The sequence below is a fragment of the Vicia villosa genome, linkage group LG7 (assembly GCF_029867415.1).
Source record: "Vicia villosa cultivar HV-30 ecotype Madison, WI linkage group LG7, Vvil1.0, whole genome shotgun sequence".
Classification (NCBI taxonomy): Eukaryota; Viridiplantae; Streptophyta; class Magnoliopsida; order Fabales; family Fabaceae; genus Vicia; species Vicia villosa.
Genome location: NC_081186.1, coordinates 86,020,954 through 86,037,094, shown reverse-complemented (window position 1 = coordinate 86,037,094; position 16,141 = coordinate 86,020,954). Strand labels below are relative to the sequence as shown.

Genomic DNA, 16,141 nt, shown 5'->3' with positions numbered 1-16,141 from the left:
GAAGCTATAAAGAAATAATACAAAGTGGATGAAGTTTCTATCACAGCTTCATGCTTCTTGTACTTTTTTCATAGCTACACAAACAATATGTATCGTAGCTAAAACATGGTCTTTGTTAAGGTAGTGAAGACGAATATAAAAAATGAGAACAATTAATCAACAAAAACAACATGCAACAAACGAGAAAACGAGGAACTATCTAACAATAAGATGTAATAAGAAGAATACCTTAACGTATGAAGCACAAGATTCACGGCTTATGGCGAAGAAAAAGAGAAAAAATGAGTGCTAGGGTTTCACTATGAAGGAAACAGCGCTACCGTCAATAAGTGAGAGTTAATTCGCGTATATATATATGGGTAGATTATTTCACAACGGTTATCTACCAACCATATTGATATGTATTTATTTATTATAAATATATCATAATGGTAGATCATACCAGCCGTTGTCATATCCCTTTTAGTTTTTATATAAAAATAAATTAAAAACAAAAGACACGCCTTAACATTAAAGGAATAATATATATGATGGCGTTGAGGTTCAAACTCATGAAAGCTCTATGGTTTTACCACGGTTGGCTGCTCAATGTTGTTATATACAATTAATTTAATCAAAAAAAAATATGGTAGCACCTTATTTTAGAGATGTAACCACGGTGTAGAAAAGAACTGTGGTAACCATGGCATTGTTGTTTACGCGTTTTGTAATAGTGTCACTCGCTGATCTTGCCCTACTCACGTAGTACCCTAGCAGTCTTCTGTTTTGAGCCTGTGGATCCAACCCAAAACAGAAGACCATGGCCCAGCGTGGGGGACACTATAAATTTCCACTTTCATAAGAGGGTCAGGTATTCAATTCATTCTCTACTTTTGTACTGGCTCTCCTTACTCTGAAACTCACTTTAGCATCATAATGTCTTGCAGGTACACCCCCATTTTCTCTTTTGGACTGACCACAGTTCGAGTGTTGCAGGCCTTTGAAGATCCTTTTTGATCGAGTTTAGATCACGTAGTAATACCTCATTTATGGGCGCATTTTTTTTAGTTATCAAAAGAAATTTCATTATGGTCATTATTAGTAATCGTAGGTAAATATATATAGAGTGACAGAGTTCAAAACCCAATACCAACAATTATTTTTTTTATTACAAAGAATGTTATATATATATATATATATATATATATATATATATATATATATATATATATATATGAGGAGGGATATATTTACTCCAGAAGTAAGTTATTATAACTTACTCCACATCTTCATCATTAATTCTTTTCAATCTAATGGTTAAAAATACTAAGTAATTAAAGGTGGAGAGAGAAAACTACTACTTATTATTTTTAACCATTAGATTGAAAAACATTAATGGTGAAGATGTGGAGTAAGTTATAATAACTTACTCTTGGAGTAAATATATATATATATATATATATATATATATATATATATATATATATATATATATATATATATAAACGATACGTTTCATTATGGTCATTATTACTTTTACAATTTTTTTATCTCTCCTACGATACGTTTCATTAGTTTAATAATAGAAGAGAGAGAAAGAATGACACGCAATCTTCATCATTTATTTTAAAATCTAATGGTACATATTCATTCCCATGTTCTCACATAAAAATGACATTCTCATATGATACATCCCATATATACATACATATATATATATATATATATATATATATATATATATATATATATATATATATATATATATATATATATATATATATATATATATATGAGGATATATGAGGACTTTTTAAATAAGAGATAAGATAATTAAATTCTAACAATTAGATTTGACATTTGGTCTTGATGGACATTTATTGTCATTGCTTGAATGTGACTTGATCAAGAACATTTATCACATCCAATGGTCAGGATTTAATCCTCTTATCTTTTATTTAAAAAATCCTCCTACTCTATACATTCCCATATATATAAAATCATGGTTTGTAAAAGTAACTATTGTGAAACACATTACAATTCGTCACGACTCTTATAATACAACTGTGGTGAAATATTTTACTTATATATAAGCGAATTTAACTCTAGTCCGCTTCTTGATTGAATAAGTGTCGTCTTTCTCAAAGGAAAACCCTACCATATTCTTCTTCTTCTTCTATATTCCACATGCAGAAATCGTCATTCTTCTTCTTCATACTAAAAATAATGAAGTTCAATGTTGTTAATTCATTATCTTTCTTCATCTTCCTCTTTTTCATAGGTTTTCTTCCATTTTACTTAGTGTTGGTTCTAATTTTCATCACCATTGAAGAACTTACAAGGTACGTCATTCCTCAAACTATTCATTCCATTTGATGTTATAGAGGGTTAAAAATCATCAAACTAGAGGGAGCAAAAAGTGCATTTAAGCCATTTAATTGTTTAGGTATGTGTAGGAGGAGTTTCATAAACGGGTTAAAGAATTTCTATCTCAACATCATGAGTTAGTTGTTTCAAAGGGCCCACATTCTGTTGATTCAAATGTTTGGATAGATTCAATTGGTGAAAAGAATAAAATGAGAAAATTTATGGTATTTGACATTTTTCCTCCAACTATAGAAAAGAGGATAGAACTTTATTTACAAAAATTATAGATGGAAAATGGTCGTCACGTCCCTGGGTATTAACCCTTGGAATGGTGGAAACAATTAGCTCTAAGTGAGATAGAACGTGAAGCTGCACAAAAGGCTGAAATTGAAGAAATGAGAAAAAGATAATTTGAGTTGGAAGAAGCCAGTTTCTCAAGAGCAAATTAGATCTACACAACAAGAATAAAATATTATATTCTCAGTATTACCTTATTGCATTCCCTTCGGGGAATTGAAGAACAAATTACAGCATAAGAGAGACTCTTGGATCCCTTCCTATTCATAAAAGTGGATGGCATGTAAAGCATTGCAATTGCACAAACGAACAAGAGTCGATATCGAATTTTGTCGATCTCAGCTCCCATTTGACCGGAGGCGTTAATGAGGAAGCAAAGGCAAGAGAGAATTGATGATTTCATGAGGGAGATATGGTTCAGATTTCGTTTGATTCTGGTAATTTTCTTCAAAAATATTTGAGGCATAGAAAATTACAGAGTAGTGTCGGTGAGGAAAATGGTTTTAGGGTTCCAATCGATTTCTGGAAATAAATTAATCGATTTTCGAGTTCTGGATCCAATGAATCTTAGGGTTTCAATGCTATTTAGGATTTTTGAGTTCATAGTTCAATCAATTTTGGTTTTAGGGTTTCAGATTTCCTTAATGGAGGAGGGTATCACGGAGAGAAGAAGGATTCTAATTTCGACAAAAGAAGAATGAATGGCGGTTTAAGTCGTTTGGAAAGAAGATGGTTTCAACATTAAGGGTAAGAAGAAGGTAAGGGAAGAAGTGAGTTGGTAACGGTGAAGTTGACATGCTGATTGAATTTTAGTTTTGGAACACACTCTACGAAACTACGAACACATATGAGTGTTTTTTGTTTTAATTCAGAAGGAACCCCAAAAATTACTGTGCGTGTTTTTTTAAATTAATTTAGTAAAAAGAACAATTCTGACAATAGCGCTTAACCAAAACGCTAACAAAGGTTACCAAACAATAGCGCTTAACGAAAACGCTAACAAAGGGGTATCCAACAATAGCGCCCGACATAAAAGTGCTATTAAAGGTCTCAGTGTAAAACTTTTTAATAGCATTTTAGTAAAAAGCGCTATTAAAGGTTTCAATGTAAATATTTTATTAGCACTTTAGTAAAAAGCGCTATTAAACAAGTGCTATTATAAATCAAAATTGTAGTGGTGACTTATAGTTTTATGGGTAAAAATCAATGTTTTGGTGGAAATGGAAGTGTTGGCGGATTCGAAGCGGTTAGTGGCCAGTGAACGGTAAGTGAGGATGAGAATGAAAAAAATGAGTGATGATGGATCCATGAATATTAAATTTTAAGTTTTATTGATTATTTTTAAAATTAATTTGTACAATATTTATATATTTTTAATTAATTTCAAATTTAAATATTTTTAATTAGTTTAAAATTTAAATATTTTTAGTTAATACTGAATTTAAATATTCTTAATTAATTTTAAATTTAATATATTATATATCTGTAAATTATTTATTACATTTATATATTATAAATATTAAAATAAATATTTGTTATAATATAAATATAATAAAATATTTTTAATTAAAAAAAATTTATATGCGATGGGTAAAACATCTTACAATATGATAAATCATATATGTTGCAAGGTGTGTTTCACCTTAAAAAAAATGATTTACTAGGTGTTTTTCAATTAGCAAAAAATGTCATGTCTCCATCTTGCTGCATCTGACGCGCTGTCCTGAATCTTGACCAAGAGACTTGTGAAGTGAATTACAATATTGTTGTTGTAGGGTGTTTCGCTTCCTCGCAAGTTTAAAGTTACCGAAAATTTTTAAGAGTAGTGAGATGGTGTTTGCGTTGCAACTTTGCAGTTTTTTTTGTAGTGTTTACATTATGAAGCTCTTGTTGGTGCACAATGAATAAAGATGGTGACAAAGAGAATAAACAAAAGGAATAACGGCGCAAAGATTAATGAGAGAATAATATTGTATATTCTACCTGCGTTGATAATAAATGATAACTACTACAAGACTATTTATACAAAAGAAAAAATTGCCAAGCCCTAACAGACTAAACTTAGTGAACAAGTTTAAGGTACAAACAGTACAATACTACAAAATACTAAAGTACCCTTACTAACTAAATAGCTAAACTATCAGGACCCAAGAGGTAGAACTTCTGGTCAACACTATCTTCTGAGTAACCATCAGAAGATCAGCCCACATCAGAACTTCTGATGCTCATCTTCTGAATATTGAATCACTCTTTAATACCATCCCTTAATTCATATTCTTCAATCAAAGCTGACAACGCCAATTCCATCCCTTAAGAGCAGAAATTGATCCGTCTTGATTGCCTTTGTCAGAACATCTGCCATCTGCTTCTAGGTGCTGCAGTGCACAACTTCTAATGTTCCATTATGGACTTGGCTTCTCAAGAAATGATACTTAGTCTCAATATGCTTGCTTCTTCCGTGTAACACCGGATTCTTGGCAAGATTGATTGCAGACTTGTTATCAATCATCAGCTTCAGAGGCTTCTTCACTTTAATCTTCAGAACTTCTAATAGATTCAGAAGCCACACAGCTTGACATGCAGCTACAGCGCCTGCGATGTACTCATCTTCACAGGTTGATAGAGCAACAACAACTTGCTTCTTGGAACTCCAAGAAATAGGGCCTCCCAGAAACATAAACAAATATCAAGAGGTATTCCTTCTATCAACTCTGTCTCCACACCAATCAGAGTCAGAATAACTTAATAACTCCGATTCTTCCTTTCTTCCAGAAGGAAACAATAAGCCAAACTTCAGAGTTCTCTTGATATACCTCAAGATTCTGACAGCAGCTTGGTAATGAGACCACTTAGGTTTACTCATGAACCTACTAACCAATCCAACTGCATATCATATATCAGGTCTGGTATTACACAAATACCTCAAAGAACCCACCAGCTGTTTGAAGATCGTAGCATCAACATCTTCACCTTCAGAGTCAGAGTCCAACTTCTGATTCGTTTCTGACAGTGTAACAGCAGCTTTGCAATTCTCCAACTTGAATTTCTTCAGAAGTTCTAACTCATACTTCAGCTGATGCAAAATGATACCATCTTCTGAGTATAGAATCTCTATCCCTAGAAAATATGACATTTTTCCAAGGTCTGTAATCTCAAACTCATTCTTCAGCACCTTTTTGAAATTCATCAGATCTTCTGGACAACTCCCAGTAAGCAATATGTCATCAACATACAGACACAATAGAATCATATTGCTTCCAGAATATTGCACATAAACTCCATATTCCATCTCACACTTCTGAAACCCTTGCTTCTTGAAAAATGAATCAATCTTCAAATTCCAAGCTCTGGGTGCTTGCTTCAATCCATACAGAGCTTTATGTAATTTGTGACATGTATACCTCCTCTTGTAATGGACCGTTCAGAAATGCAGACTTTACATCCAGATGCATCAAGGACCAACCTCTGTTTGCAGCTAACGCAATCACCAATCTGATTGTTTCATGTCAAGCTACAGGAGCAAACACCTCAAAGTAATCTAGCCCAGGTTTCTGAAGAAAACCTCTTGCCACTAGCCTCGCTTTGTGTTTACCAACTGATCCATCTGGCTTCAGCTTTACCTTGAAAACCCATCTGACGCTGATGGTTTTCTTCTTCTTTGGAAGTTTTGTCAGCTTCCAAGTCTTGTTTCTTTATATAGCCTCAAGTTCTTCTTTCATGGCATTCAGCCATAGCTTCTTCTTGAGTGCTTCTTCTATACTCATTGGTTCAGAGTCTACTAACATGGCACACTGAATGACCTTTCCTTCTGAGTCAACTTCTGTGTCTTGCAACATGTCAAAATCTGCAAACCTTCTTGGTATAGTTCTGACTCTTTGTGGTCGCTGAGCTACTTCAGAGTCAGCTACTCCAGAGTCACCACCTCCAGAATCACCACCTTCATGATCATCTCTAGAAGCTTGTCCTCCAAAATCTATGTCTTCAGAGTTTTCCCTTCCAGAATCATGACTACCACCAGACTCTGGATCATCATCAGAATCTGGATCAGAATTAAATTCACCATCTGACTCATCTTCAGAAGATTCTTCATCTTCTGACTCTAACTCTTCTTCAAAAGTTATCTCTACATCAGAAGTTGGTTGAGACTCTCTCCAATTCCAAACTTCTGATTCTTTCACAATGGCGTCTCTACTGACTTCAACTTTGTTAGTCTCTGGACAATAGAGCTTGTATGCACCTGTATTGTGGTACCCCACCAATAACAACACTTTGCTCCTATCATCCAGCTTCTTCCTTCTAGCTTCTGGAACGTGTTTGTAACACACAGAACCAAAAACCTTCAGATGACTAACACTTTGCTTCTCCTTAGTCCACTTCTCTAAAGGAATAATTTCCTTCAGCCTCTTCGTTGGACACCTGTTAAGCACATATGCTGCAGTAGCAACAGCTTCTCCCCATAGATTATGAGGAAGCTTATTCTCTTTTAGCATACTTCTCGTCATATCAAGCAAAGTACGGTTTCTACGTTCAGCAAGACCATTGTGTTGAGGAGTATAAGGAGCAGTAACCTCATGCTCAATTCTATTATCATCACAGAACTTCTGGAATTCTGTAGAGTTATACTCACCTCCACCATCCGTTCTGAGAATCTTTATCTTCTGACCCCTCTGCTTCTCAGCCTTCACCTTGAACTTTTGGAATTCTGTGAACACATCAGTCTTAAACTTGATAAGTGTTACCCATGTCATTCTTGTAAACTCATCCACAAAAGACACAAAATACCTATTTCCTCCAAGTGAAGGTTCTGGAAATGGTCCACACACATGAGAGTGCACTACTCCCATAGCATGCTTTGCTCTTGAAGCAACTTTTGATACAAATGGCAATCTGGGTTGTTTGCCTTTCATGCATACCTCACATGACTTCTCAGGCTTCACAATCTTTGGAATGCCACGTACGAGCTTCTTAGAACTTAGAGGCCCCAGGCTTCTATAGTTCAGATGCCCCAACCTCTTATGCCACAACTTACTATCACCTTCTGAGCCTTCCTCTAGCTATATTTGCTTCTTCTGATCTCATTCCTTTGTTTGCCAAACAGTCTCTAGCAAAATGGCCAAATTGTTTGCAACAGTAACATTGAACTTTCTTCTTATCCTTTCCCTTCTGATATCTCTTCTCATCAGAAGTTGAGGCTTCCTTCTGGAATCTATCACCACGTCTATGCTTCTGGTCCTTCTTGACAAAAGAAGCCTTAAGAGCTTGCTCAACTTCTCTCTCAGAAGTTCTCTCAGTCAGACGCAACTCTTGTGCTTCTAAACTGCTTTGCAACTCTTCTATTCTCATGGTTTCCAGATTTTAGAATATTCAATAGATACAACAATATAATCAAATTGAGGAGTAAGTGACCTCAATATCTTCTCTATGATTACTTGTTCAGAAAGGGTTTCTCCATAAGCCTTCATCTCATTAGTGATCAAAATCACTCTAGAGATATACTCAGAGACTTTCTCATTGTTCTTCATGTTGAGATTCTCATATTGCTTTCTCAGGGATTGAAGCTTCACCTTCTTCACTGATACATCACCACCGTAACACCTGACCAGTATATCCCACGCCTCCTTTGACGTCATAGAATCAGCAATCTTCTCAAACACATTCACATCCACACACTGATGGATGAAGAACAACGCCTTTTTATTTCTCTTCTTCGTCTCTCTCTGCGCTTCTCTTTGTTCTTCCGTTGCATCCGCTGCAACCGGAACATATCCTCCAGTGACAAGATCTAGAACATCTTGAGCACCAAATAATACACGCATTTGAATCATCCATCTATTCCAGTTTTTACCATCAAGAACTGGAAGTTTGGTATTCAAATTGCTTCCACTCATCTTTAAACTTGTGCAGACAAAAACAAATTTCACTCACACTCACACAGTGTTTCCCAACCCACAAACAACCAAGAAAAATGTGATTCAATTACAACTTTGTTTCCCTGAAACAAAATCAATCACACAGTCACACAAACTCACGTTCACTCGTGTTTCTTTGTGTTTGGAACCGGAGCTCTAGATACCAATTGTTGGTGCACAATGAATAATGATGGTGACAAAGAGAATAAACAAAAGGAATAACGGCGCAAAGATTAATGAGAGAATAATATTGTATATTCTACTTGCGTTGATAATAAATGATAGCTACTACAAGGCTATTTATACAAAAGAAAAAATTGCCACCTAAACCCTAACAGACTAAACTTAGTGAACAAGTTTAAAGTACAAACAGTACAATACTACAAAATACTAAAGTACCCTTACTAACTAAATGCTAAACTATCAGGACCCGGAAGGTAGAACTTCTGGTCAACACTATCTTCTGAGTAACCATCAGAAGATCAGCCCACATCAGAACTTTTGATACTCATCTTCTGAATATTGAATTACTCTTCAATAGCTCCCACTTTCTCCTTTTCTCTTCATTTTTCAAATTTATTTTAGGTCTCAACTTAAGTTTCTTCACGGTTTTCATTACAGGTACATATTTTACAATATTTTTTCATTTATGTAATTGGACATGGGTTGTTTTAGATTTTTTTTAATTGGTAATAAAAAATTTGTATGTATGTGTTTTATGAATGAAACAAAATACATTTTAGTGTAAAAATCTTATGTTTATATTTTAGTTATTTACATCGCATGTTTGAGTAAAAATTTTATATTGATAATGAAAAATATGCATGTTAATTAAAAGTTTTATGCTGTTTTTATATTGTTAGCATGAAATTTTGGGTTAAATTTTTATTTTATCTAAAATTTCAAATTAATTTTTTATTTTTTATGCTAGGTAAATAAGTACATATTCTCTAAGTTAATATACAATTAAATATTTTAGTATTTAAATAGTTTAAAAAATTAAATATATTGTTAATTGAAATATAAATATTTATTAAGACATAAAATAGATGCCAATATAGACGTAAAACTGAACACAATTTAGAAATAAATATTTTATTAAATTATAAAGATAATAATAATAATAATAATAATAATGATATAATCTAACAATAATAATAATTTATATATCTTATTAATGAATTTTGTTTTTTGATTTCAAATCAATATTCATATCATACTTCTATTGACAAGTATTTAGGCAAGATTTGTGCCAAATGCCATGTGATTTCAAATCAATATTCATTATCATCCTTTCAATGTTAACTTTTTTTTTTATCTATTGTTACCTTAAATATAGGTGAAACTTCTTAAAGTAAGTGTTAATTATTTTTGATAAATTAAATACTATTTATTTTTCTGTTAAATTTGAAAATTAAAAATTTTTAATTGTGTAATTTTTTCATTAGTTATATTGAATATGCCCATATTTTTCTTGAAGAATTTATTTCATCAAATTTTTTTTTTTGTAAATTTAATGTTCCGTTGGAGGGTCGGATGATATTTTTTTCTTCTTATTTATGTCCATGTTAGAGAAGATGCACTTAAAATGGTGACGTTCATTTTCTTGATTATGTTTATGACTTGTACATGCCTTTTCTTTCCTAAAAGATTGTACGATTATGAACTATTCATGGCATGTTCTGTCTATTATTCGGCCAATTGATTGGAGACAAAGGAGACAAAGTAGAAACAACGATGATATTTGATATATTACAAATGATAACACATTCACCATATTGATTCGAACATATACATAGATAATACATAACCACAAAAGATTTTATTTAACACAAAACATTATTCATTCTCATGAAACTTATTACTTTGAATGTGCATCATGTATGATTGTATCATCAGTTTCCATTGTCGGAAGCACCACCATGTCCACCATGTCCTCCACCACCACCATAGTGTCCACCATGTCCACCACCACCATAGTGACTACCACCACCACCGTAGTGACTACCACCTCCACCATAGTGACTACCGCCACCACCATAGTGACTACCGCCACCACCATAGTGTCCATATTTGGCATCATTTACATCATTTGTTTCAACAACCTCTGCAAATACAACCGTGTACTGTTTATATACATATATTGGCAAGACAAAAAAGAAATGATGTGTATCTATAACTCTTTTGTTCAACATCCAACATTATTTATTCTTTAAATTTATTACTTATTAAGAATGTGATATAATCAGTTACCATTGCCGGAAGCACCACCATGTCCCCCATGTCCACCACCACCATGGTGTCCACCATGTCCACCACCACCATAGTGACTACCACCACCATGATAGTGTCCACCACCATATTTGGCATCATTTACTGCAAATACAACCGTGTGTTCATATATATTGTGCTCTGAAAAAATTATATTTTAAGCTCAAATTAAGAAAAATAATGTATAGCTAGCTCACCCTCTTCGGTATTAGTGGAAGTCTCGGTTAAGTCTCTGGCTGATACTTCTGATGAAATGAGAAGAACCATGGCCAATAGGCCAAGGACGAGGATTGCTCTTTTGGAATCCATTGTACTCAACTTAAGATCAATTGAAATGTGATATTTAGTAGTGAAGGATGAGAAAAATAGTAAGAAAGTGTGGTCTATATATAGTGGAAGGAAGGAGGAATCAAGACGGAACCTTCACATGGTAGTTGGAATGGTAGCTAGTGTGTATTAATCAACCTTATCTTTAAAACTAGTAAAGATGGAAGGGCCTAAGATGAAGCTGTGCTGTTTTTTGTCTACTTGTTTTTCTTTAATTGCAGAAAATGACAGTTTTGAAAGAGTAGATACTTTATTGTATGGACGAGAAACTCCACCTGGCCCTCGAATTTAAACTAGAATTTTATTATGCTTTGTAAATTTAAATATAAGTAAATTTTAGCAACTCTGTTATGGAATTATATTGTACGTGAATTATCATTTAATTAATATGAAATTGGTTTTCGGTATGATTTTAAATCACGGTTGTAATCACGAATACAATTACAGTTGTGGCAACATGAATTTTTATTACATTACAGTTGTTGCAATGCGTAATGCGGTGGATTGTATTGCATTGTTTGAAAAACAGTGTTAAAAATATTCAATGTTAAGGTGAGAGATATGAGCACAAAAGGAGAGTGAAAGTGAGAAAGAGAAAGCTTAATCTCTCTCTCAGTTCTAGTTGTTTAAGCTTTTAAGAATTGAATCTTAGATTAACAATATACATCCATTTAATTTAACTAAGAGATACAATGAATTGAGTAATCTCGTCTACCCATGGTAAAAAAATTGAAATTTATTAAAATAAAATTGATTTAATTGTAAATAAATAAAATATTTTGTTCCAAATTAATGCTATTATCAATAAAAGTAGTTCATTATTATAGTTAAGGCATAAAGACAGATAGTTTTGTTGGATGATTAAGAAGTGGATTTTTATTTATCCCACTAGACAGATACTCGTGCGGTCGCACGAGTAAATTTATTTGATACGATATAAAATATATTTAGAAATTTATTTAAATTTAAAATTAACTACTAATTTTAAAATTTATAATAATTACATAAAATCAATTGTATTAAAATACAAAGAGAAAAAAAGGACTCGTGAGAAAAATTCTCTTTAATATTTAAAAATAAGAATTTTATCTTTTAATTAAAATAATTATTGATTTAAATAATATTTATTGTGTTAATAGTGACCCGTGAAATAGAAAGTTTATTTGATACAACATAAAATTTATTTACATAAAACGTAAATTTGAAATTAGTTCTTTGATTTTAAAATTAAAATTAATTATATAAACTAAATTATATTAAATGATAATGTAAAAAGAAAAAAAAATATGACTTGTGAGATCAAGAAAGACAAAAAAAAAAAAGTAAATTTTTGATATTTTAAGATAAGGATTTTGTATTTTAAGTCAAGGCAAATTGTTGATTAAAATAAAATGGACATTGTGCTAACAATGACCCGTGAGATAAAAAAATTATTTTATACGATATAAAATGTATTTATATATAAATACAAAATTTGAAATGATTTACTTAATTGTAAAATAAACAATAATTATAAAAATTTAATTGTATTAAATGATTATACAAAAAAAAAACATGAGATGGAGAAAAAAAATTAATATTTAAAAATAAAGATTTTGTCTTTTTAATTAATGGTTGATTAAAATAAAATAGATATTATGTTTATAGTAGTGAACTCTAAGTTATATAAAATTTTAATTTTATTAATTTTAAAAAATATATTATTAATATTTTTAGTAAAAATAATTAAATTGAAAGACAAAAATTAAAATTGAAAGAGAAAAAGTGTAAAAAAAAATTTGAAAGAAATTTGAAATTTGAAATAAGAGAGTGAAATGAATATATGTAATATTTAATTGTAATTTAATTAATAAAAAATTAAAATGAATGATACATGTGATATTTTAATCAGAGTTATAAATAAAAAAATAAACATTATTTAATTACATAAACATCATTTTATTTATTATAAATAATTTATTAAAAAAGCACAATTATGAAAGGAATTTAGGAAATTCATATAATTAAATTGGAGAATTTGTTAATAGATCCCTTGAATTTCTTAATCACCTAACAAAATTTTATTTATGTTCCTGCTTCCGTAAATGTACCTCCGAAAGTGCTTTTTAAAAACATTTGGTTTTTTACATAAATGCATCTACGGATGTATTAAAAACATAGTGAAATTTGGGATTTTCTCAATTAATTGGGAAAATCCCAAGTTCATACAATCTTCCATAGTTATGTCTACGCAAGGATTTCAAAATAGAGTGTTCTGTAGATGTACCTACGTAATATTCTGTTATATTTTAAATCAATTACATTTCATTCAAAAACACAATTTTTATAACAAAAATGAAACATCAAATTATAGTAAATCACAGTAGTGTAAATGAGGTTTTCCAATTACTTTGATTTACTATAATTTGATGTTTCATTTTTGTTAAAAAAATTGGAATTTGAGAGTGAAATGTAGTTGATTTGAAAATATAACAGAATGTTCTGTAGATACATATACGGAATACTCTATTTTCAAAACCTTCTATAGATATAACTACGAAAAATTTCACTATTTTTTAACGCTTCCGTATATGTACCTACGGAAAAAATCAAATTTTTTTAAAAAGAAAGAGTACTTTCAAAAGTAAATCTATGAAAGTGGAAGGACAATTTTAATAAATCAGTTGTGCTGAGAGATCTAAAGAGTGGAGTGAAAAATTCTCTTAAATTGTTAGAGATGAATAGTAGAAGAGGCCTTTTCTATTTTTTTCATGAAGCGCGCCACGTTGGCCTTTTATTATATCATTAAACGCGATCTAACAAAGATTGATGATTGAGTACGGAAAAAGAAAATCTAAGATTGATAATTTGGCTAAAGTGACGTGTATGTTGAACTTGGACGATTTCCCAACTTTATACATGCGAATCTCAACAACACATAAGCAATGTCGGTATATTTTTTTAAGAAAATAATTTCAAACCGAGGACAACAAAACCGAGATAAATAATAAAAATAGTATTAATAGTCTTAAACGAAAATCAAAACTATATAAAATTAATTATGCTTTTGATAAAGTTTTTTTTAGTTCTCAATATATATATATATATATATATATATATATATATATATATATATATATATATATATATATATATATATATATATATATATATATATATATATATATAATATCAAATAAGAGCATTTTATAATAAGAGATGAGATAAACAAATATCAACAATTGAATTCATCAAGAAAGAGAAATTAATAGCCACATTAATGTTTTAGTTTATTTAAAAATCCAATCCAATTCCTCTTTATTGTGTTTTTCGTTTCTTCACCTTCAACTAGATGTATAAGAATAAAATGATCATTTTCTAAAAATACAGCTATTATAATTCATCCCCTCTATAAATATTCTCATATTCTCTTTCCATAAAAAATATAAGAGAAAATATGAAAAATGAAATACAATCTTAAATTATTTTTAAATAATTTAGTAAATACCATACCATTCAATACACTAAATAATAGACCATTCAATAATTCAATTTAATGATAGAGAAGAAGTGAGAAGAATTCAAAATAGACATGTCATTAGGTGTGTCCCTCAATTAATTCATTTTACAGTCATAATTGACTTATACTGAAGATTAGTGGAAATGGGTTTCTATATGATCCCACTGCTTTTAGCACGAAGTGTCCCTTTTTGAATTATTTTTTGTTTTGAGTGGAATTTTAATTAATATATCTCCATGTCTTATTAAGGTCCAGCTACTTTTAGCACGGAGGGTCCTTCTGGTATCAGTTATTTTTTGTCTTATTTGAAATTTTAATTAATATATCTCAAATTTTTAATTAAAATATCTTAAATATAATATATAATTAAAAATTAATCATGCAATTAATTTTATTATTTTCTATTAAAAAATTAATTTATATATATATATATATATATATATATATATATATATATATATATATATATATATATATATATATATATATATATATATATATATATATATATATATATATATATATATATATATATATAACTTGCATAATAATCCTGATTAAGGCTAATTAAACATGGTTTATCACGTTCCTAAGTATAATTTTCATTTTTGGCTAGCATATTAATTATTCACTTTATTTTATATTTTTATTTTAATTATTAATTCCATATCTCTACAATTCACAATATTTTCAAATGCAGAATTTACATTTTTTTGTTGTTGTTTCAAAACATTGAAAAGTCAAAGTGGTGGCATTTTTTCTTATTCCACATCGATAAACCTAAACCTTTCTTACCTTCGGTTGCTTCAGCATTCCATTGTAGGGGGTATTCATTGGTTCGGGTGAATTCGAACTAAACTATAATATTTTGGTTGTATATTTTTTTAGTTTGGGCAAAAACCGAGCCAAATTAGTGAAATTCAATGTGGACAAGTTATATTATTTTAATTTGTTATTAGAAAATTGTTAGTATAATGTGTTAACTGAGTATAAAGTTATGAAACACATTAATTATCATACAAACTCAAGTGACTAGTTATAGATTCAAAAACCTTTATGTTACATTTTTTTTTGTTAGTTATTTTTTAGTTTATTAAAGAAAAATTACTAGTATAATATTTACAATTGAATACTATTAATTCAATATTTTTTATATTATCATCAAAAATTAATTTCGGTAAATAAATTATTATTTCAAATATTTTTATATATTTTTTATTTACCATCAATCCAATCAATTGTTTTTCGGTTCGATTTGATTTGAGCTTTATCGCCCAAATTTGCAAACTCAATAAATAACAATCTATTTAATTTTCATCGGTTTAGATATTGAATTTTCTCAAAACCGAATCAAAACGACACGCAAACACCCTATTTCATTGTGTTAATTTCATTTCCATTTCTTTCAATATTTCCATTTTTTTCAATTTCAAAGCCGTTTATGAATCTATGTTGAATTCTTTCGTCTTTTCTATTCAACTAGGTAATGTTT

General features: G+C 30.3%; 1 protein-coding gene across 1 annotated transcript; it reads right to left on the bottom strand.

Annotated features, from left to right (window-relative positions):
* Positions 1-10,278: 10,278 nt before the first annotated feature.
* Positions 10,279-11,200, bottom strand: LOC131621065 (cold and drought-regulated protein CORA-like). Its single transcript, XM_058892271.1, has 3 exons — positions 11,021-11,200; positions 10,806-10,928; positions 10,279-10,659 (listed from the first exon to the last, which is right to left on the bottom strand). Exons 1-3 carry the CDS (start codon positions 11,130-11,132, stop codon positions 10,448-10,450), a joined length of 447 nt encoding a protein of 148 aa, XP_058748254.1. The 5' UTR covers positions 11,133-11,200; the 3' UTR covers positions 10,279-10,447.
* Between the last annotated feature and the right edge of the window lie 4,941 nt (positions 11,201-16,141).

Excerpts from the sequence above, each read along its gene's own strand:
- LOC131621065 (XM_058892271.1), bottom strand. The coding sequence starts at position 11,132 with ATGGATTCCAAAAGAGCAATCCTCGTCCTTGGCCTATTGGCCATGGTT. Across the intron at positions 10,929-11,020 it reads TTCCACTAATACCGAAGAGG|TAAATGATGCCAAATATGGT; the intron begins GTGAGCTAGCTA and ends TTGTATTTGCAG. Across the intron at positions 10,660-10,805 it reads TGGTGGTGCTTCCGGCAATG|AGGTTGTTGAAACAAATGAT; the intron begins GTAACTGATTAT and ends TTGTATTTGCAG.